Below are 23,105 nucleotides of genomic sequence, written 5' to 3' on the forward strand. Positions count from 1 at the left end.
CAATTTTGGTTGGACAAATAGAAATTAACAGTCTTGATTGCATTTTGGAGTCTATATNAATATTAAATAACAAAAACAGGACATCTATTAAAAAAAAGAAAAAAAAAAAGATGCAACTGGAAGAAAGACAACAGTTTTTATATAGTTCCATTCAGACCCGCTTTTGGGGGAGAGACAAACATAAAAAGAAAAACTTTTTATGAAAAGTAAGTGCATGTCTATGAGGCGCCATAGAGCTTCACTTTATGTGGAACAAAGTGTTTTCTACCTGGCAGACCTAAAAAAAACAAACAAAAAAAAAAAAACACACACACTCAAAAAGACAAATTAAACTGTTGACTAACAAATGCAAATGGAGTTGTTTTGGACTCAAAACATCACGCGTCATAAATTTCTGCACGTTTCTAGCCCCGCCCCATCACAAACCAACGTTCAAGTGATTAGAAAATATATATATATATATATGCTCATTTAGCTCTCAACCTCAGTACCAAACATAAACAGGTAATTGATGTCCATTTAGGTCCTCAAGATGGCGATCACAAGATCGTTGGTAGTTTTGCAAAAAAAAAAAAAAAAAAAGGTGTGCGCGTGTTAAATTAAAAATAAAAGCTTCAAAACGATGGCAAAAGCATACCTGATAGTCGCCGTAGCAAAACAGTGTTCTATAGATTAAGCTGATTATATATGCATAACTGAGTCAGTTTAAGCTTTTATGATTATAAACATCATATATAGCCTGTAGGTCCAGTATTCTGCGACAAGCATTACAGCACCAAACGTTTCATCATTTGGCAAAAATTCAAGCTTTAAGTGAAAGTCAAATGCTTTTGTTTAATAATAATAATAAAGTGTTACTGTGACGCTGTGATTTGTATAAAGCTAGCAATAACATTTCCCCTCTTTTTCTATTTTTTTTTTTTATATTTCCCCACCCTATTAAAAACAACAAACCCAATGTTGTCTTTTTTTCTTTTTTTTTAAGTATATTCAGTAGTTTTTGTTTCCTGCTAAATCTTGGTGTGCGGTCTGTTTGGCACAATATCACAGCCCTTTTTTTTTTTCTTTTCTTTAAATTAATCATAAATATGGCTGTGATACATTAGAGTCACAAAACAGATTTTTTGGTTCCAAGATTTTTGCAGGGAAAGAAAATAGGAAAAGAAAACAAAAACAAAACAGAAACGAATACAATATTTAGCGCGTCTAAACAAGCTCTGCAGAGCAAGTATCACTCTTCCTGTGGACAGTAATGCTCTTCGTCTGTGTGCCTCAAGCAACACGCTTTCAGATTGCTCGCGCACACAGGACAAAAAAAAAAAAAAAAAAAGGAAAAAAATTGCATTTAATAAGACCATATTAAGCTCTTTTCATAAATTAAATAATTAACATTTCTTTGTTTAGATGATTGGCCTACCTCAACTCAAAAAAATAAAAAAGAAAATTACAACACCCCACCCAACTTGCACCCCCGAAAAAACAAACAGGAAATAAAAATACATCACCAAAAACCTGATTCATCATATAATTCATCATTAGAATCATTCTCTTATAGGCGCTGGGCCCCAGAGTTGGACACATTATAATAATAAAATCTGTACATATTGGAGTTCCCATACTAACAAGACTTTTAAAAAAAAACAACAAAAAAATCATCTCTTTGTTGTGTACTTGCACAATTAAGTAACCTCGAGGTTTGATAGCACTTTGGAGTTGATTGTTTACCAGCTAGGTTTTGTGTACATATATATATTAAACATCAACCTTTTTTTCTTCTTTTTTTCAGATTTGTTTCTCAAGCTTGTTTAGATTTCTTAGTCCTCGTCTGGAGCGGCGGCGGCGTTGCACTCGCCCCAGTTTGATTGGTCGTTGTCGGTGGGCTCCTCCCCCTCCTCCCCCTCCGCTTCCTCGCCGTCGAAGTCGTCGTCGCGAGGAAACTCCATGCCCTCCAGGCCCTCCTGAGTGGCTTGGTGAGAATCGGCGCAGTCGGCGCACACGCCGTAGCGCCGCGAACCGTGACGGATGCCGACGCTGGCGGCGAGCATGAAGATCTTCTTGCAAACCATGCATTTGTATTTTTTGTCTTTCTTGTGCACCTGAGAATAAAAATGAAGCGGGACGATTACAAAAAAAAAAAAAAAAGAAAAAAAAAGTTATTGGAGTTGTGATCGATTTGTGACCATTTTTAAAGCTAACCCCATTTTAAAACGATGGTTATCGGTAAAGCAATATACTGCCCTATGAATAAAATCTGTGTAGATTTTATTCGCAGTAAAACAAATTAAAGGACAAAAGATTTGGATCTTTCCCTAATTCATACTGCAGACTAAAGTATCTACATAGAAATTTTCCACAAATGCAAGCAAAAAATTGGCAGTTGCACAAAGCCTTAGTTAAACAAATTGCCCAGAAAGTCTATTGTTCTCTAAAATGTTGAGTGATTTTTTTTCCCCCCCATAAAACCTGAAATAAGTAGACTCACTGTTCACTGCAGATCTACGTTTAGTCTGGGATTGTAATCGTAGTTTAATTGTAATTTATCCTTCCGAGAAAAAGATAAATGCACATTTTAAGTAAAGTGCAAAACTGCTCATTTTTGTGATCGTTCTGGTTTCGTCTTTTACTTGTTTTGCATGTTTTAAAGTCAGTTATACACTCTGTGATTAGTCTGTTGATGATCACATGTGAAATCAAAGCTTGGAAATTCTGTAAACTTTAAGTTGTAAAACAGGAAAAAGCCACTGTGCTTGTATACATAACATTTCAACTATTTCAATAATAAAGGTCTCAATTGGTTTTGAGGCAGCCAACGACAGAAGCTCTGCTGGTAACGGATTGGTCTAGAATAAATGGGAAGTGAGAGATGAGATTAATTATTTACAGGGATGCATTAAAAAAAAATTATCAAGCTGGTAGAAACCAATTAAGTCAACAAGTCAACTGATTTCATGGTAATACAATTAAGAGTCACTTCCTGGTTTGGGTACTTCGTTATAGTGTGACCAATAAGCTCAAAGCATGCAGCCCCTTCCCAGGAAAAAGCCTGTCTAAAATGGTCTTTGCAGGTCATGTCTCTTTTTATATTGTGTGAATTCCTTTACACTACAACAACTGGTCCTTTTATTCAAAGATATATTTTGAAAATCTCTTACCAGCCCACGCTTAGATAAAAGTGTCTTTTCTTATTAAATTCTGTGGATTATCCAGATGAGCCTTTGTTCGTTCAAGATTTAATACCTGGAAACAATCATCTTTGCCTTTTTTCTTTTTGGCTTATGAGCACCCATTCGTTTTTGTACCACTTTGTGAGTGACCCTACCTCACTCCCTGTTTCAACGGGAATTGATAAAGAGTCTGAAAGACTGTGTGTGCACTCACTCCCTGGAGGAAAGCTGCCAGAAGCAGAACACAAGGTGGTGTGGAATGAAGTGAGAGAGGCCAAAAATCTGGAGGGTTTGGCAGCGTTCGGGGGATGCGCACTGACCGGTGGCAAAACGGAGGAGAGAAGCAGGGGCGGAGTTGTTCAGTGTGCGTGTGATGACTCACCAGGGAATGTCTCTTTACGTGCTCGCGGCGGGTGAACAGCTTGCCGCAGATGTCGCAGCTGAAGGAGCGCACACCTGAGTGGATGATCAGGTGCCTCTTGAGTGTGCGGCGGTGCTTGGCGATGTAGTTACAGTGGGGGCACTTGAGCTTATTGAGGGCTAGGTGTGAGGCCTCGCCTGAGGAGAGAGAAGCAAAGCAGCAGAGGACGATCAACCAGAGTCGCCGTCCGTGAAACTTCAATTCGAGTTATCGGGAAGTTCCTTTAAACCAATAACGCTTGAGAGGCAACAAGACTATTATCATAAAAGCTGCATTTCAATCCGAGGGCCTAATGAGGAAAGGGGGTGTGTCAGGAACCAATATCCTGTTTATCAAATCAGTTGAGAGTAGAGATGCGGTGACCATTACTGCAAAAAAAACAAACCACAATCTGAAAAGATGCATTCAACATAATTTTCTCCAAGCTATGGAAGTCTGATAAACTGCAAAGGCAAAAATGAAATCATTAAAAGCATCTGTGTTGCTGTTGCTACGTAACCGGTGTGCTACACGGAAAGAGGAACTGCATCCTAGTGCTAATTATGAAGCTCGGTATAACTGAACACAATAAAAGATACTGAATTATGCACAAGCTAAAGTCACACATTTTTATTTCTAACTAACACCAAGTTTTAGTAGTTTATTATGTAATAATTATGTTTATTTAATAAAAAATAATGTTTTAATTTTGCATGCTTTTTTTTTTTCCAGCTGGATTTGCAGAAAACACTCCAGTGATAGTCTTCCTGTTAGGAGAGTGGGGCTAACACGGCAGGGCCCTTTGTTTAGGCCAGAGAGAGCAAAACAGAGGCGTTGTTAAGGTAGCTTGCCAAGGGGCGAGGAGGGGGGATGGTTGATGAGAAGCAGGTCACCTGTGTATTCCCCTCGTGCGTGTGGCTGTGGGTTTTAAACAGCTGAAAAGAAGGTAGTGGATGTACCGCAATCTGATTGTTTAAGCTACATGGAAAGTTGCAATCTCTTCGCTGACTCGGCAGCGCAAAGAAGTGGTCCTGAAGGGTCGCATTAACGTTTCTTAAATTGTGTTCCTCTGGTTTGCGATCACTGTACAGTCTGTTCCTCTTTTGTCTGTTTTTATCTCGGTCTGAATCTGAACGTTTCGGCCTGATCGTCACTTTACTAGGAACCCCTACTAATGCGACATCCGGTCTTTCTGTATAAAAAGTCGCAACATGTTGGCGTTTCAAGCATTTTATATCTGAACTCTGAAGTCCCAATTTCCAAATTGGTAGCTGGGAGAAACATGAACTGGAATGAGAACTAAACAGACTGAAATGAAAAGCAGGAAGTTTTTCCTACTACATAGAAGACTTAAAAATCAAAAATGGCTCTTGCAGAAGAGAGAGCAACAAACTGTTAATTTGGATGTCTGAAAGTTTGCATCTTGATAAATCAGATTTTTTTACTGCATAAAACACACAAAAAATATCCTTTTGAACCATTTTGCCAATAAAAGATAACAAAAGGAGAGATAAGTCCTACTAGTATTGTGATTCGCAGCTGGAACACCGGTTAGTTCGGTGTGATGTCATATCCGGATCCGGTTCTGGATTCCAATGTGAATGGAAAGCTGGATTAGCTGGCAATGCTGGTGCTTTTATACACCCATCACTTTTCAGAAGACATGCACCGCAACAGCTTTTTTTTTTTTTTTTTTTTGCTTCACCTGTGCATTGTGTGATCATTCCAACATCATTAGGTAGAAAGAAAAGGCTCAGGCTTCCCGTTTGCTCTGCTGTAACAACCAACAATGCACTTGAGGACACGTTTCCCCTGAGAAAACGCCTCATCATTAGTTGGAAAAATAAAAAATCTGCTTCATGTGAATCAACTACACGTATAAAGCCTGGTTTAAAGGATTTATGTGTAAAAGTGTGACTCAAACCTTTTTCAAAAGAAGCACATTAACAAAATCTTTCATTATTTACTAAATTAGTTGGCGGTTTAAGCTGTGCTCCAGAGAGTGGCATCTTACCATTCTCCCAGGACTCCCCTTGCTGTAAGTCTTGCATGATGCTATACTGGATCTGATTGGCCAGCTCTGGGAAAAGGGAAGGAGGGGAACAAGGGGGAGGAAAAAAAGAGAGAGAGAGAGGAGAGGAGGGTGAGAGCCTGTGGGGGATGCACACCTCACGATGTTCTGTGTACACAGCCAGCCGCCCCCACTCGACACAAAGGAGGCAAACAGACACTCATAGAAGCCTACTGTATGTAAAGCAGAGGTTCCCAAGATGGCAACAAGCTAACTAGGTTTCCAGCATGGTGGGGGTTAATGAGAGGATGACAGAGTAGAGCCTTCACACCGGCTCGTCTTACACTCCGCTTTTGTAAGCACCTGTGGATGTGTGAGTATACCCTTCCTAAAGCATCAGTGCTTAGAGCCCATTAAAGACACACCCCTATGAGTGAGTGAATGTGTGTGTGTGTGTGTGTGTGTGTGTGTGTGTGTGTGTTCATGCTCCCTGGGTCAATATTTGGAATAGTGAGGACAGCCCTGGTGCATTAGAGTGGATTAGGAAATGAAGGGACTGCCCCTGGCAGCTTTGCACCTCTCTGGGACCGCGGTTGGGGGTGGGGGGTAGTTACTCTGCATGGGTGTGTGCACTTTAGAGGCTGGTGTTCATGCAAATGCCCACCTGCTCTATGTGCCTGTGCAGATACAATCATTTAAAACAATCCAACAGCCCTGCTTGGAGCAGACAGAAGAACCTGCTGGCTGTGTGTGCTGTAGGAGCGCTCAGCGAGAGCAGCAGCTAGTGACAGTAAAGTACTTTAATCCTGTAAAGCACTCGTAGCTGCGCTTGCTTTTAAAAGCTACAGTGCGACTCTAAACTCGCTGCTGTGTGTCATTTTGGGGGGTAAACCTTCAAAAGACATAGAAGCTAATTGAAAATATGAGAATATCATCTGGATATGCCTCCATGAAGATCTAGCGTAATCATTAGAGCTAGGTTTATATTTTCTAGCGCCGTCGTATGTTAATGTGTGCGATTAATCCAAACGTTTTAGCAATTTTGACCTAAAAGCCTCTATGCCGCAGAAGGTTACCTAGTTCAAAGTGGCCCGTGACACGGTTTTTGTACTGCGCTCACAAATGTGAGTGAAAATATGAGAAAGGAGGCAAAACTTGCCACTGAACGCACCAGCCTGACTCACACCAAAGTTCGAATCCTGCCCTCTGTTCCTTTGCTGTGTGTTTTTCGTCCCCATGTTTCAGATTACTGTCAAAATGAAAGCCGCTAGAGCACAAAAAAATTCTTAAAAAGAAAAAAAAGAAAAACTCATCATGATGGATGTTTGGTAAAAACTAAGGTAGTATGTAGCTTACTTGTGGGAACAGTGAAGAACCTTCCACCAAAAAACAACCAGTTAATAGTTAACATTTCTAGATTATGTTTCAAACAAAATGATTTCTTGTAAGAGAACCTGGATGTTTGAGATGTTTGGTTCGAGATAATAAAACATTTAACAGGTATTGAAAATTTCTCTGTTTCTGGGTGATTAATTTGATTAAAAAAAAATGTATCAATTGACATCACTGGTATTTTCCCCCAATCTTAAAACGTGAAGGAAACAAACACAGAAGTGTGGAGAATGCCCTCAGGCTGCTGCTGGTGTTCTGTCTGATGTAACTGTGTGAGGGTTGGTGTTATAACTGTAAAAAAAAAAAAAAGTAGCATTTAAAGCTGCAGAAAGAATGCCATCATTCAGGCCACTGTGTTTCCATCCTGAGGGCCTGGCAGCGCAGAACAAACTGAAGCCAAATGAAAGCCCAAAGCGTGACATCACTGTGGGAAACTGGGACGACTAATATCGCTGCACAAATACTCACAGGTTCAGATGGAAGCACGTATCCGGGCTATTTAGCTTTAGCAATCAGATTCAGTGAACCGTTTTCACAGTCAATAGAAGGGACGATACATCCACACAACTTTATGTATTCTCGGTCATTTTAAGACAATATGAGACTGCTCTACAGTAGGAATAAATACATGGGCTCTGTTTGCAATAGAAAACTAGAGAGAGGGAGAGAGGAGAGAGAGAGGAAAATGCTGTCACAAACAAGTAACGTGATGTCTATAAATGGGACAGGACAACTGGGTTGAAAAATAGCATTAAGTGGGTTACAAGTACTCCACATGCATAGTACTACTGAGCCTTCAAGTCTTTTCATCACCAATGTATGGGTCTAGACAGAAGGTTACTTAGCCTTTGCATGAGGGGAAAGTGAGAAAAACAAATATTACCACACGCTACATTGCTGTGAGCTAACTGTCACAGCAAATATACGATACGCTTCAACGTCTTTGATCGAGCTCAACAAAATCCCCACAGAGAGTGTGTGGGTGTTTTTACACGCCGAGTAGGGTCACACTTATCTTGTTTAAAGCAACATGACAGTGTGGCTGGCAAAAAGACCCCTGGGATCACTTATAGATAAATCTAAATGAATAGTTCAGCACTGCAGGGAAATAAGAGTCTTTTTTAACGTTCTGGCAGGGTGAACTCTAATCGGGTCAAAAAAATATATAACCCTTCAAGAAGAGTGCGCTGGTCTCTTATTTAATATTGCAAAACACATTATTTTATTAATTATGTCATCACTGCATTTTTTTTTTTCTTTTATGCAGACACTGTGTGCAGGCTGCGAAGAGTTTTGATTGGCAGAAACTGTCCTCCACTGTGGTCAAGTGTTTTATTATGTAATGGAAGACAGTTCATCCTGACATGAAATGTTTCACTACTGGATAATAACACCACCTACTACAGGGAGGAAGGGACAAAAATGATTCTTAGAAAGCTGGTAAAAATCTAACCACAGAAATATACATTCATTTTTTATGTTAAAAGCTTCATTTTTCTTTGCAGATCTTGGTCAATTTGCCCCTTTGCCAAATAATTTCCCCTTTTTGTTACCATCTGTTGCAATTTGTCCAAACAAAAACATTTATGTAATGGATTTCAAGCACTGAGTAGTAATTTATTTACCATGAAAGTTACATATGCTGATAAGTTATGCAGATTAATAGTCACAACAAAAGCTAAACCTGTCAAACCTGGACTGAATGATTATTCTACACCAATTAAAGAGAAGTAGTAGTTCTTCACACAGTTGAGCCCAATAAGTAAAAATCAATAAATAAAATTTAAAAAACAACTAATTAAACTGATCTTTTAGGAATTTTACATCAAATTCGGTTTCCGTTGACTGAACTTATTACGTTTATGAGAGATTATGATCTTTGATTAAGTTCAAACAATTTACCAACAACCCCCTGTAGCTAGAAATTATTCATCAGCATAAACGACCCTGAACGAATACAAATCATTGGTTCTCTTTGGGTATGAAACAATACAAAGTATCAGAATACAAAGTATAGCCAAAAGCATGATCAAAAGTGCTTGTATTTTCAAAATGGGGATGGAAATGCCCAGGGGTCTCAGTTATAAACATAGCTTATGTTCAAAATAGCACCTGAAACTGGTATGTCACTTTCCACTCAAAGGTTTTGATCTACAAACAACAAACGTGTGATCCCGCACACAAACTCTGACCCACTCTTACTACTTCTGCTTGTTTTGGAAACTGGAAACTATCATAAGCATTGAAAACAGCAAAAATAGTTAAAGTTTGGAGTGTCAATATCAACACATCATAGATACAGATCCTTCCACTCCGCATAAAGGACTTACTCCTGAAAACAACTCCAGAGGACTTGCTTCAAACAAAATCTGAATGATCTTTTTCAAGAAGGAGAACAGATGCTCCTCTGATCCTAAAAATAAAACCACTCCAGTAAAGTTTTCTAAAATTATCTCTTGGTTCTAACACTAATTGTTTTACAACCCTGCTTTCATATGTTCAAGACTGTGGCAAATAAATTCTGCAACTTTGAAAACAAAACCACCTTTTGAGAGGAAACCCCCCCCCAAAAAACATCTACATCTATAGTTAAGTGTCTAACAGTTTAAGCTTCCCAGCATGAGGCTATATTTAAACTGAACAAGATCTGAGAAAATTAACTAAATGTAAGAGACGCTTTTTTTCTTTGATAACCAGCCTGTAGCTTTCTTTGGGAAAACGAGCACAGGTGGGTAAATAAAGCGGCGCAACAAAGATGTGTAGAGAATAGAAAGCAGAGGAGTTGGCAAATTTTACTGGTGTTTTCACTAGACCATTACAACACACTGGACTTCTTCATGCACACGCATAGGAGGAGCTGGAGGCACTAAGAGCATTCAAGTGCATTTAGGAAGGCCTGGGGGAGCAACAGTTTCCCCTGCTTCCTTCATTATCCTACATCAGGGAGGCCTTTGCTCTCAAACACACTGAAAGCAGTTCTCCATTTCTGCACAGCCTTTCTGACACACACACACACAAACACACACAACTCCTTCGCTTGTCTATACCACTTCACCTAATATATGATATCATTATGGGCTAAATGGGACCAGCAAAAGGAGGTGGTTTGAGCCAGGAGATTATCAAAAGCACACCACTGGATACACATGCAGGGTACAATGAGTAGAGCAATGTACAGATTAAGAGATTTAGGAGGGGAGAAGGAAGAGGTAAACTGACAAAATGATGGGAAAAGAACAATTTTATCACCCAAAAAGGCCTAAACCTGAAGACAGGGCAGCTGGAAGACTTGTGAGAATGAAAAAACCCAGCAAACATCAAACGTCTAAAGACATACAGTGTCTTGCTTTGAAATTTTCCACATTTTGTAGCTTCAAAACACATTTTCAGTATTCTATTTTACGTGACAAAGTAGTATATATTTGTGAAGCGGAAAGTAAATGCATGGTTTTAAATACATTTTGGGAAAAGTGTGTCGTATTGAGCCCGTCCAATTTGCACATACAGACGGAAATTTTTGCCAATTCTTTTTTGCAAAATTTCCCAAGCTCGGTAAAACTGGACGAGAGTCTATGTGCTGAAAGGAGTAATCCACAGCATGATGTTTCTACAGGTGAAACAAGTATTTCACCTGTAGACTGATAAAGTTACATTTTTCATCTAACCAGAGTCCCTTCCTCTAAGTTTGTTGTGCCTCTACATGGCCTTTGAAAAACTTTTTTCAACAGTGGTTTTTTTTTTGTTTTTTTATCCAGACCAACTTGTAGCGGTCCTGTCAGCAGATTCTCATACTTACAGGGATAATCTCTGCTCCCTCTGCCCAGCCTGTTTACAGCAAACGTCATGTCCTGGTAGGTCTCTAGTGTTGCCTTACTTTTATTTTCTGATGATCCATTAGCAGATGTTCAAAGCTTGGGACACTGACAAATTAAATGCAGGCCACACTTTTCAGATTATCACCAAGATTTTATATTTAAAAAAAGTTCAAAACCTTGTAAGATTTTTCTACCATTACAGAAATATGCACTACTTTGTGTTGCTTTAATGCAAAACGTCCCAGCAAAACGTGTCCAAATGAACAAGTCAGGGGTGGGAATACTTTTGCAAGACACTGCAGTTCTTTATAGGTAAATACAAGTACTGATTAGCTACGTTTGAGTCAAACTTTTACATTTATTCTGCAATGAACAACAGCAGTTTATAAGAGAAAAAAAAGTTGATATCTCATGTTATTAGTTACTTTGAGAGTAGTAATAACTCCAATCAGAATAACTTCCATAAGAAAAGTCCTGATATACAATAATGTCCAATTAAAAATAAGTAAATACAAGTATTTTTTTTAACAAAACCGGTCAATGGAAAGTAGAAACGGTAGACCAGCCAGGAGACTTGGTGAAGCATATGGCAGATAAACTAGCTAATTTGGCAACGTCACAGCTGGACACAGGAACTTGCTCTCTTTAAAGCCCCTGACCATGTTTGCAGAATCAATCTCAACGGATCACTCGAGTAAATAGGAAGCACACTGTGGCAGGAGTAGGAGTATAAATTCCTAACATGAACTTTTATGGCTAAACTCCAGTCGCTCTAGTTAGAAAACCCCCCAAACGCAACGACCGATTATTTATATCCCTACATTCCTCAAACATCTCAGAAATTCTTGCATCATCTGCAGGCCCCCAAAAAAGATTTGTAAAACAGGTCAGTTTGAAAAGTTATTACAATTGGTCTCTATATGAAGTTCTTCTCTGACCCTTCTGTGACCCTGTCCATTGTTAATCTTTAGGTACTAGAAGCTTATGTGCTAGAGGCTACTTACACATGCAAAGCACGTTAAACTGAATGCCCTCCCTTCCCTGCAGTCTCTATCCACAGCTTCTCATTCACAGATCAGCCATAACATTGTGACAACAAACAAACTTGTGAAAAACAAACTGTTGTCATCATAGTGGCAGCGGGTTTGACGTATTAAACAACAAGCGAGCAACCTGCTGTCAAGGTTTGTGTGTTGAAAACAGTAAAAATAAAGACTAATTTATGTAAAAAGATTAAGCTACTGTGGTCCAAGGTAAGACAACTGGTGAAACCAATAACACGGGGAAGAAAGTCAAGGCCCACTGATAAGCAATCGGAGCAGTTCCACTTCTTGATAAGATTTGTGCCATCTATTGATATGACAAAGAGCGAAACATTTCTAATTTTCAGACTCTTAATCCAACAAAGTGCAGTAACTCAAGTTGTTTAATGAAAAATGAATGATTAAGGATGTAATTGAAACATTAGTTCAGAAATTTAAGTTTTATGCAATGAACAAAATAAGCTGTAGAAACTCAAATATTTTTGATTTTGATTTTTTCCCCCCAGATTTAGGCTTGTAAAATTCTAAAGTATCTGACAATGGATACAAGATCAACAAAAGAAGCTGAAATTATTAATCTAATGTTTTCATTCAAATTGATAAGAGTCTGTTTGGGTTTTTTGGTTTTAGGATAAACAAAGTTTAATCCAACAAATCATTAATTAAACGAGTATAATTCATCAAATCCCCACTTTAGAGCTTTGACAGAGCTGAAGGAACTGATGACAACTTTGGATACCATACAGACGCCTTGTTGAATCATACAGCTCGGTGCTACTTTGACCTAGTCAATATTAGATGTGTAATCACATGGTTATGGCTTAACAGTGTATAATCTTCACATTATAATCGCACTCAGGCTATATCTTAATCAGAGTTGTGAAATGACAACAGTAAACACAAGGAAATGCTTTCTAGATTTCCAATGCGCGCCTTACCAGCATTTTCTGAGAGTGAGGAGAAGTCCTCTCTGGGATAGGAGGCCGACGGCTGGATGAACATCCCTTCATCGAATCCTTCTTCGGGCTCTGGCTGGAAGTTGTAGACGAATCGCCTTGTGGTGGTCTGCTTTTTTCGCCGCCCGCTTCCCGCGGCAGCGTCCGTCGCCTCTCGCTTTATTGCGGCAGGCGCTGCCGCGGTGCCCCCCGCGACCGGCTCGTTCCAGACGAAGACCTGCGTCTGGCCGCTTGCCGCCCGCATGTCATTGGTCTCTGCTGAGTCAGATGAGGTTTCATTGTGGTGGGTCCAGTTACCAGACGCCCCAGGGGTCACAAGGGCACAGCCCTCAACCCCGGCCGCTGTCACCTCTATGTCACTGGTTTCCTCCTTTACCCTGCCATTAACATCGTCTTCTTCAATTGCATCCTTTCCTTGGTTGCCGCTTGCCTTGATTGACAGCTTGGACAGGATACTCGTGGCCCAAAAGTTGCTTGGTTTACGGTCCAGCCCTCTCTGTCCCTCCTTGGCCACCGTCTGCCTCTTGTTGTAGTCCACCACCACCGAATCAGGAGCCTCTTGCTTAATGCTGATATTCAGGGCGTCTTTTATGAAAGCCCTGCACGACTGTACGACCTCCGTCATTTGGAGGTAACTCGCAACGGTCATCACCTCAATGGCATTTTGGCTTGTGAGCAGCAAATTTCCGGAGTAGAGAAAGTCGAGGATGACCGAGAAGCCCTGCACGGCAGCAACATCAAGGTGTGTGACAGTGGCTTGGTCCTGCGCCTCGCTCTTGGTCAGACAGTAAAGAGTTTTGAAGTAGCGGCTGCCCGCCACCAGGATGTTCTTGTGCGCGCGGAACACCTGGCCTGAGACAACTATGTTCACATCACAGAGGATGCCACTTTTGCGCTGTTTGTCCAACTCTTGTAGTAGCTGGTAACAGTAGGAGTTTTCATTGGGCTTGTTGCGGTAGTCGTCCTCTGAGCAATTAGTGGAGGGGCTGGTGTTGTCCGATGGTCTCACAGTCTCCTTGTAGCAAAAAGGGAGAAGAAATCAAAACATTAGTGGGGGGGAAAAAAAACAACAAAACAACATATGCAAAATCTCATGGTATTAAATAGAAACATGTCGCCTCACAATGTAGTCCAACAATGAAACTTGCATGTTTGCTACTAGCATGCAAGTTGGTCTCAAGAAATAAGTATTGTTATAATCCCCAGACAGGAAGGTGTGTCCTTAATATTTGACACCCTGAATCTATGTATGAGACAGCATATAAAAAGGTTTCATAAAATCTCCAAATTAATTTTAAAGGAATCACTGTTCAGTGTCAAAATACCAGGTTTAGGTATGCCCATTAAATTATTTTTAGATTTTTTACATAAATATGCTCAATTTCTTCCAAAAAAGAAAAAAAAAAAGCCCTTTAAAGAGCTTCTGCAAGTTTCAGAGAAATAAAACACCTGCGATAAAAATTTTAAACTTCCAATAATGACAAAAGAATAACTTGGTAACTTTATAACTTGCTTTGTTACTGGACTTTAAATCTTCACGAAAAAAAAGACTTCAGTAAGCTGCATAACACTGACTAACGACTGGTTTGGGCCAAATGCTTCAAACCAAAATTTGTTACATTTACGATCTCCTATGAGGAAGAAGCAGGTTGCAAAATAAGTAACAAGAAAAAAATTGAGCTGAACTAGAACCATGGCTAAAACACAAAGAATGAAGTATATTTCTCAAAAACAAAATAAATTAATGTTAGAATCATAAATTTAAGACATAACAGAGTGAAATGATAGACATAATATGGGAATTTTTAAGGTATTTAGTACTTTTACATCTAAAATTTAGATTATTAAATTTAACAATTTGACTTAGCAACACTCAGTTATGATATACAACCCTTTGTGGCAACAGTTTAAACTAGAGCAACACAATATATTAAATAGTAACCACTTATTGTAAAATCTCTATTTGTTAAAAAAAAGGGTTTTATTTTCTAAGAAAAAAAGTAAAATTATATTGCTCTCGTGATCTTAATCTTGTGTCTTTCCTTCTCCGACACCTTGTACATGTGTTGCTACACCTTACTCAACTTTCGCACAAATATAGACACACAAACAGGTTTCATCCGTTTGTTTATATACAGTGGAAACATGCACACACATCCCCTTGACTCTCTATGTGACACCACTGCACCTGCCTCAAAGAGGTGAAACAGGTTCAACAGGCTACTGTTAAGAGGGGGGCAGGTAGGAATGAGGCAACGAAAGACATTACTTTAAGGCTTGCTCGTAAACAGCCATATAATCAAATTGTTTCCTCAAACAAACTTTAACCTCATAACGACAGATAAAAAACATGCAACGGAAGACTTTATTAAGCAGTTATATAACAGTCAACCTGCCGTTTGCTCTTACGTCAGGTCTTTCAGGTACGTACGCGTCAATAAATGTTTTAATAAGTTTCCCAAAATACCAGGGAACATGTACAGACTCGCTGAATTTAGCGAAGCAAATGAGAGAACAGGGTTAAGGTGGTAATAAGGAGCAATCTCATGGGAAATATCAGACTGAGTTCAATAAATATTTGAGCTTTTACTTATTCAGCTCCTAAAATACTTTTTTTTTTGTCGTTTGCATATACAATTCAGTTAATATACATGCATTAGATACAAGAACACAACCTGCCTGTTGAATGGGAGGGGAACAGGCGAAGCATAGACCTACCCTGTAACATCCCACTCACCCGGGTATTCATATAGCAGGGAGGGGGAGGGCAAAGAGCCAGCATGACAGGGAGCAGAAGACACAGTGTACACATACATGCACATGCTCAGTAAATACACGGCATCATTATAACCCACAAAAGACTGGGCTGAGGTGAGCCTTTTAAGCGTCCCGATATAACAATAGAAAAATGTTTTTAAATGCTGAAGAGCATAAAGGTGCTTTTTGTTTTGTTTTGGGCTTTTCTCCCCCCAACATAATACACACAAGCAGAGCGTAGATCTCTGGCTCATTTTCGAATTGCACAGCAGATGTCCTAATCCAGAATAATTCACATTGCTCTGGCCCTGCATTTTTGCCCCCACCCACCACCATCTCTGCCTCGCACGCTTGCGTGTGCAAGCACGGGTTGGAGTCAGGCTGCCCACACGTACACACAGCTGGGGCTTCGGACCGGGTAATTCAGATTAAATCCATTTCTCAGAGGTCCCCACCCAGCCCCCGCCTACCCCCCACTCCCTCCACACTGCAGCTCTTGTCCAGGGCAGCCTGGGCACAGAGGGCTGTATGGGGGGATGAGGGGGGCTTATCATCCTCTGCCACAGCTGGAGGGGGTGGGGGGGAGATGGAGCGAGATGGGATAGAATAAAATGAGAGGCAGAATGAGGGAGAGATGGAGTGAGTGGAGGTTGAGTGGTAGATATAAAAAAATTAATAAATTAAAAAAAGAAAAGAAACTTAGACAACGATTGCAAGGGTTTGTGGGAGAAAAATATACATGTCACACACAGATGACAAAATAAGGTAAAAGGAGAGCGTTGAGAATTATTGTTGCGCAGATTAATGACGTGAACTAAAGGACGGGGACGGAGAGAGCAAAAACCTGAGCGCCGTGGAAAAAAAAAAAAAAAAAACAGGCTGAGGAGACGACGTGAAGCAATGGGGGACAGAAAGCCAGCGTGATAGAGAAGGAGTTGTCGGGTCACCCCATTTTAGCATTCACAATAGCCTGTGCTCTCCCCGAGGCTGATTGTCCACTCACTGTGGGCCTTTGTAAAAAGGCTTGGCACTCAACTCTCTTATTACACAGCAGCTCAAACAAATGCAGAAAAGAGCCGTGGTGCATGTGGGTGAGTCTAAGAGGTTGAGCAGGGAGGATGAGAAATTAGTCCATGATGTACACATCAAAGCCTCTGGAGGGGTACATCCACCCTGCTGAGTACTAAGGTTGAATACATTTGCGTGGTAAAATGAAGGTGCACAGAGATCAGCTGGTAAACACAAGTGGGCAATATTGCAGCTTGCCTGGCCAGTCAGGAACTCAAAATCTGATTTTTATCTGATTAGTAAATGCACCGTATGAAAAGGCCAAGACTACAGGTATTGATAACACTCTTCCATGGGGAAGTTGCTACTGTGGGAAGAAGAAAGCCAGCCATCTGCAGTATCAGTATGGTTTTTAAAAATGAATTTAATGGTAGCTGAGATGCAACAAGTGGAGGACAGTTGTAAAGAAATAGGCTTGGTGGTCATTTCTTTTGCTTTTAGAGCAAAATTATTTTTGTGGGATTGTGACTACATGGAAAGATTCGTAGGTCACTCTTATCACATACCACAAAGGTTTGTGAAAATATGTCCAAAATGACCATCGTCACACATAATGAATTTAGAAATGTTAGCAGATGTTTGAAAACCTCAGAGTAGAGATAAGTGGGTGTCAGCCTTCTTCAGGGCAGGAGTTCATTATCGTGCAGTGCAAAGAATGTAAGAGGAAATACTGCTAAAATTCGTTTCTACTACTAATATAAGATGTTACAAGTATGAAGCATGTAAAAACAAAGTCCTATTCATTATGTTCATGTTTAAAAACAATGTAAAATCATATTTTTCCTAAAACAGTGTGTTGCTTCTGCTCCAAATCAAAATAATTATTCGCTACTTACTGCAGAAGCATCTTTAACTATCCAATTTAGACGAGAAAATATAATCTGCCAGAAACTGATTTTGGCAAGCCAAACGTTTATAAAGTCAAGAGATTGGAAATTTGTAACAAATAAAGCAAGAAGAGCCACACAGGCCTTTGAGTTAAATTGCACTTGTTAGAGGTTACCATTTTGACTTCTCTTGATTCGACAAGCTTTTAACCAATTATGTAGCAACAGGGAAATATCACCTAAAAGACGGTAGATCTTTTTGCAGGTCTCTGTACCTACAACTTTATACTTCCCACAGATTTTCTATGTTTGAACGTTAAAAGTCCAACTTTCCGGGTGCTGGATAGGTTGCTTCATCCTGGCCTCATCAGCGGCAGCATCCCTTCTCCAGATGTGCCACGTATGAGCTGAGAGCTACAGAGACCAGCAGAACAACCCTGTGCAGCAGATGCTGGAGGCAAAACCTAACTAAGCCAAGAGAGAATTGAGGGACAACATCAACCTCTGCCAAGTCCTTATTTGTTCCAGAGATTGCAAAAGGTGAACAGAAACCAAGAGGAGATGGGCAAGACGAGTCCTTTGATGTAGGTCAAAAAGAAAAGTTTGCAAAGCCAAACGTATGCTGCCAAAAATCTAGTGATTTACAGGTGCATTAAATGAATCAAGATGGCTTTAAAGTCAAGCTTAGCAATGTAGTGTATCAGCACTCAAGAAATTTACAACTTCAAAAAAATAGACCGCAAACCCAAACAATCCACAAAGTACCAAGGCCAACAGATGCATTAAAAAAACCTTTAGACGCACACCATGAACAAAATCACGTGATGCGACTCCTGTCTCCATGTGACATAAAGACCCACTGGAGTCACTTTTGTTTACCATTAAAGCACACGTTACCCTCCATTTGCACACCCGTACCCCCACCCACCCAGCATCCATCCTGTCCCATGACCAGCCCAGCCCAGAGGCCATCTCCACCGCTTTTTGCCTAATGCTACTGCGTCCTCCACTACGCCTGGCCCCTCCTCCTCGCCCGGCCCGGCTGTCCCCTAGATGCTAGAACAATATCGCAGTGTGCATTTGGCCCAAGGTGTGGGAGGGCTGCTCCGAGTGTCTCCCTGCGTACCGACAATGCTAAACAGCTATGGTGGGGGTGCCACAAGAAAGGGGGTTTTTAGCAAGAAGAATTCTCCCTCTGGCTTCACCCCACCCATTCCCCCTGACCTGTGGCCCCCAATAAACATCCCATCTATCTGCTAGGCTCCACTGGGTGTGTCATTTGGGGAGACGCTGCAATTATGAGTAAGCATTTGTCATAACCAAATTCAGGGAGGGGGGTTGAAAATTACTTAACAGTTCTGAAAATATCTTAATTTCCTGTCTGAGAATTAACTGTGATGATCTAATTTCACACTAAGATCAAGAAAAAGATAGGCATCGGCTAAGCTGTGATAAAGAATTTTTTTTTATTCCAACATAGCATATTTCATTAATTGTGTGTTTATTAGCAACGTAAAGAAAAGCATGACAGTGACACAAAAGGGAAAAAACAGAGAATGAATGGCGAGAACAGTTGTTTAGGACTTGAACAAGTTTCATGTGACAATTCAATTAATCTTTGTTTCATATGGTGGGAATGGAAACACAGTCATAGTTCGGCTTAAAGAGTTTAAATAGAAGGCGATAACACATAGGTCTGTGAGCAGTGGGCACTGACATAGGATTGACACATACTTGATTACTCTTCTGAGGAAAAATGAGGCAACAGTACATCATGACATCATGCATATAACAAAATGGGAAAACTGTTGCCTGTTCAACATTTAAGATCAAAATATTTGATTTCAGACACCCAAGGTCTACTTTCCCCCTGCCGCAACCTCTCACCATAGAGAAGTAGTATAGGAAGCATAAGACAACACGGAGAGAATTAAGAACAACAGCCCCCTTTTTTTTCTGAGGATACCCACATTTACTACAGCTGCCCGGGTGTACCAAGGCTAATTGAGTTAGCTTTAACAAATGCAGCAGAGGCCTGACTAACATCAGGAATGAGTGACGAGAACAAGACGCCGTCTCATAACGCCTTTAATGTGCTGCTTCACAATGCTTTACGCCTTCTATTATCATATTCAAGAAGCGGTCCTATGAAAGCTCTGAACTGAAGAACACAAATCAGAAATAAATAACTGTACACAGCTAACCAAGTTGTACATACAAACTAAACTCAGAAACTGGACTTTGTAGCTCAAACAGCCTCCTTAGTGGTATCTGGGGTCCTTGTTGCTGGGGAAAAGAAACACCAAGCCCCTAATCCACTCCTACTGCTCTCCTTACCAATTAGAGATGTGTACAAGTTAGTGGATGACTTTAAGTAATTCTGATTAGCAACTGCGTGTACAAAGGAAGGGAACTAAATGTAGGAGTGAAATCCTCTCTGCTCACAAATTAGAGTCAAATAGGACCCTGTTCTTAATTCTCCTGACAGCTCAGGCCATTGTCAGTACATGAGGCGGTACGCGACCATGATTAAGGAACAGAAAATGTGGGCACTAATCGGTGAATCAATGTTTCAAACTGAGCAGTTTGTTTATACGGACATCACAAACAAATCTGCTGTAGATGTAGGGCCTCTGCTCTAATAAAATTAAGTAAACCAATAAAAGACCTCATGCATATCAGCAACTAAATACTTATACTATTAAAGTGTCTTGATTTTCTTTAACAACATTCAAATGATGATACTGACAATTCCCGTCTACCTCCCGCACCCTTACGGTCAGTAATCTTTATAGCCCGATATAAAAAAGAAGTCATCGCAAAGTCAGTGAGAAGATGGTTATAATAATAATAATAATAATAACAATAATAATAATAATAATAATAATAATAAACCAGGATAGTGACCTCCATGTGAGCATTTTTGTGAGAGGGAGTTGTTTATGTTTATTGTTGTCCATTTTTACCTGCACACAAGACGTTTTTGTTTCTGAATCAACTTGTGAGGAAGTGTGGCTATGTGACTCCATTATGAGAGGTATGGATTCAACCAGGTATGGATTCAACATTTTTCAAATAAAAACAAATTAATCAAGGTTTTATATTACCTTCTAGCAATATTTACGATTCATTCAGAACAATATATACAGGAGCAAAGCTATAATGCTGGTTATGAAGTTGGGGTACCAATGGCAAGAAGGCAAACTGAGCCAGAGCCTTTCACATTTTGCATACCCAATAATATATTTGACTACCGTAGTCACATCAGAAATTCACCTCTTCCTACATTTATTGTTTCAAAGAAAACAAACTCGTAATGTCCTTGGAAGCTTGATCAATGCATCTCTAATGATTTCCCTAAACAGTAGGCAAAAAGTCCAGTTGTATATAAGATGATTCAGGTGATGCTGTGCTACTTGATTACAAACATCTATTTCACTGATTCCTCCCTGTTGTAAGGTCGCCTGTGGGCAAAGCAAGCTGTCAGGCTCCAGTCAGCATGATTTACTCCCAGCCTCTTGTTCAGCCTTGCAAGTGACACCATCTATGGATTTTGGGGGGTCATTCTCGCACAATGCCTCTAATTTAGCTCCCTGAAGGGAGGAGTAGGAGGAGGTTGGTGGAGGAAGAAATGCGCCAAAGGTCACCCGTGACTGCAAGGCAGTGGAGTTAGCATGAGAGGCGGGGGGTTGGGTAAGGGGTGCGGTTCCCCAAAGGCTGTCAGGGTCGAGCCCTTGCCATTGTTTGACCTCTAGGCAAGCTAGCAATCAACACAAGAGCCAATACAATAGTACTAAATTCTAAATGACACAATGACTGCCTTACATTTGTGAAATCAAAGTGCTGCTTTAACGATGCATTCTGAGACTCAACCTCTTGGTGTAGCAGGTGTCAAACAGAAGCAGGTGTAATTACTCTGATATCTGAAGGGACAGTTCATTTTAAACCTTGAAATGTTTTCTTAAAACCATCTTTAAGTGACTCACTGTTATGGGAGCACCTCACCGCCGTTAATGACCATCTACCTTTAGCTTGACAGCAACGCCTTAAGCGGCTAGAAAGCTATGCTAGCTGTTAGCTAAAGCTAGAAGGCTGGAGCTAACTAATTAGCCAGGGGGAGGGATTGGGAAGCTTAGGTAAAAGCCAATTTTCGCCTTAGCTTTATATTTTAAGTTCTTCAACGTAAAAAAGCAACAATAAAACAAGTAACGAAATGATAGTTTGACAGTTGTCTGACTGGTATTTCATGTTACGTAGGTAAACGGAAGCGGAGCCAGCTAACGTTACCTGTTTGGTGGGGTCATTTCTACCGTGCTCGGAAGACAGGTGATGTCTCAGCAGCAAGGCCCGCTTGTAGTTTCGGCTCCCTTTGACGAGCTCGTCGCTGTTTTTAGTGGCAATGTTGTGGCACCAAGAACAAGACATGAGTCCCGTCTCTTGGCAGAATTTGAGCCATGGGAATTCTTGCAGCCACGAAGCGTGGAACCGTGAGTGTTTCTGAAGCAGGGTCTGCGGTCTCATCTCTACCCCAGATTTCCTGGAACCAGTTTCGCCTCCCTTCGCAACGCCCCGACACTCTTGTCCTTCTTCAGTGTTGCTGGTGGGACCGTTCCCCGCTGTCCAGCTATTCCCCTCCCTACACCCGTCGTCTCCTTCAACCGAGCCCGCACGATCGTCCCCGTCCCCGGCTGCAAAGCTGCCCCCTTCCGGGTCCTCTTCCTCCTCCGCCTCGGGCTCCGTGCTGTCGCTGACAGACCCAGCGCCCTCCACTCTCTTCTGCGACGGTCCCTTCGCCCCCAGATCCCTGTCCTCCTCTTGATCCGGCCTATTCCCGTTAAAATGTCGGTCTTGACAGGCCGGGGCCTCCCAGCTGTTACAGTTCCCCCCGCCGATGCCGCTGGAGCCCGTTAACCCAGCTGATCCACCTCCTCGGAAAGCCAGAGACCTGCGATTTCTCTCACCGGACATTTTTTCTTTATAAATATTACTATCTTCACTTTCCCAACAGTGTCTACCCTCCAGCGAATAAACAGTGAATTTAAAAGCGATGTCTTTCCCCGAAAGAGATGGCCCGCCGTCGTTTCTTTCCCCTGCCTGGCCCTCCCGGTGAGAGTATGTAGGTTATGCGGAAATAAATAAAGGTTTTAAACGCATAATGAATTTCAGGGTTCTCGCTGCGTCCGCGCAGGCCCCGCAGAGGTCGAATGGCAACGACTTTCCTCCCCACAATGCACCTCGACCAGAGCGGGGGGAGGCTGGAGAGACAGAGAGGGAAGGGGGGAGGAAGGGGGACGGCTTTAAAGGGAGATGGGGGTGCTGTTGATCTGCAAGGGGTCCTTTGTATTTTAAGGCTGCACCCATTTTCCGCGTGCTTTTCATCTTTTGACTTAGCTTTTTTTTTTTCGGTCTATAAATGCCGACATGCGTTCCCCTCTTTAGCTTAAAGCATTGTGACCACAATGGTCATATGACTTCTACAGGAGTACATTAACCGGGAAGTGTACATTTTAATAATAATATTATTCTTGAATAAATATTAACTAAATATTAATATTCATTTTATATACACGAGAAAAGCTTGGCAACAATTTTAATTCTAAATTGATCACATTTATTGATTTTTTTTTTACACTGTTGATGACACTAATGACACTACACGTGACCAATTTAGT

At 40.9% G+C, this 23,105-nt stretch overlaps 1 protein-coding gene and 1 long non-coding RNA gene across 4 annotated transcripts in view; one reads left to right on the forward strand and one right to left on the reverse strand.

The window, feature by feature from the left end:
* LOC103472410 (uncharacterized) overlaps positions 1 to 1,874 on the forward strand; it is a 31,031-nt gene extending 29,157 nt beyond the window's left edge. For both annotated transcript variants that reach the window (XR_001777104.1, XR_534853.1), the window contains one exon: positions 1,787 to 1,874. This is a non-coding gene — a long non-coding RNA (uncharacterized LOC103472410). The remainder of the gene's footprint in view (positions 1 to 1,786) is intronic.
* On the reverse strand, positions 1,374 to 22,702 carry zbtb10 (zinc finger and BTB domain containing 10). 2 transcript variants are annotated; one of them, XM_008422037.2, is made up of 5 exons: positions 21,721 to 22,701; positions 12,764 to 13,796; positions 5,579 to 5,644; positions 3,547 to 3,722; positions 1,374 to 2,096 (listed from the first exon to the last, which is right to left on the reverse strand). In XM_008422037.2, exons 1-5 carry the CDS (start codon positions 22,399 to 22,401, stop codon positions 1,815 to 1,817), a joined length of 2,238 nt encoding a protein of 745 aa, XP_008420259.1. In that variant the 5' UTR covers positions 22,402 to 22,701; the 3' UTR covers positions 1,374 to 1,814. The 2 variants fall into 2 exon arrangements, with proteins under 2 accessions (XP_008420259.1, XP_008420260.1); XM_008422038.2 differs by lacking the exon at positions 5,579 to 5,644 and having other exon boundaries at positions 21,721 to 22,702.
* Between the last annotated feature and the right edge of the window lie 403 nt (positions 22,703 to 23,105).

Source organism: Poecilia reticulata, linkage group LG11, assembly GCF_000633615.1.
Source record: "Poecilia reticulata strain Guanapo linkage group LG11, Guppy_female_1.0+MT, whole genome shotgun sequence".
Taxonomy (NCBI): Eukaryota; Metazoa; Chordata; class Actinopteri; order Cyprinodontiformes; family Poeciliidae; genus Poecilia; species Poecilia reticulata.

Excerpts from the sequence above, each read along its gene's own strand:
- zbtb10 (XM_008422037.2), bottom strand. The coding sequence starts at position 22,401 with ATGTCCGGTGAGAGAAATCGCAGGTCTCTGGCTTTCCGAGGAGGTGGA. Across the intron at positions 5,645-12,763 it reads CTCACTCTCAGAAAATGCTG|AGCTGGCCAATCAGATCCAG; the intron begins GTAAGGCGCGCA and ends CCCTTTTCCCAG. Across the intron at positions 2,097-3,546 it reads ACGTAAAGAGACATTCCCTG|GTGCACAAGAAAGACAAAAA; the intron begins GTGAGTCATCAC and ends TTTTATTCTCAG.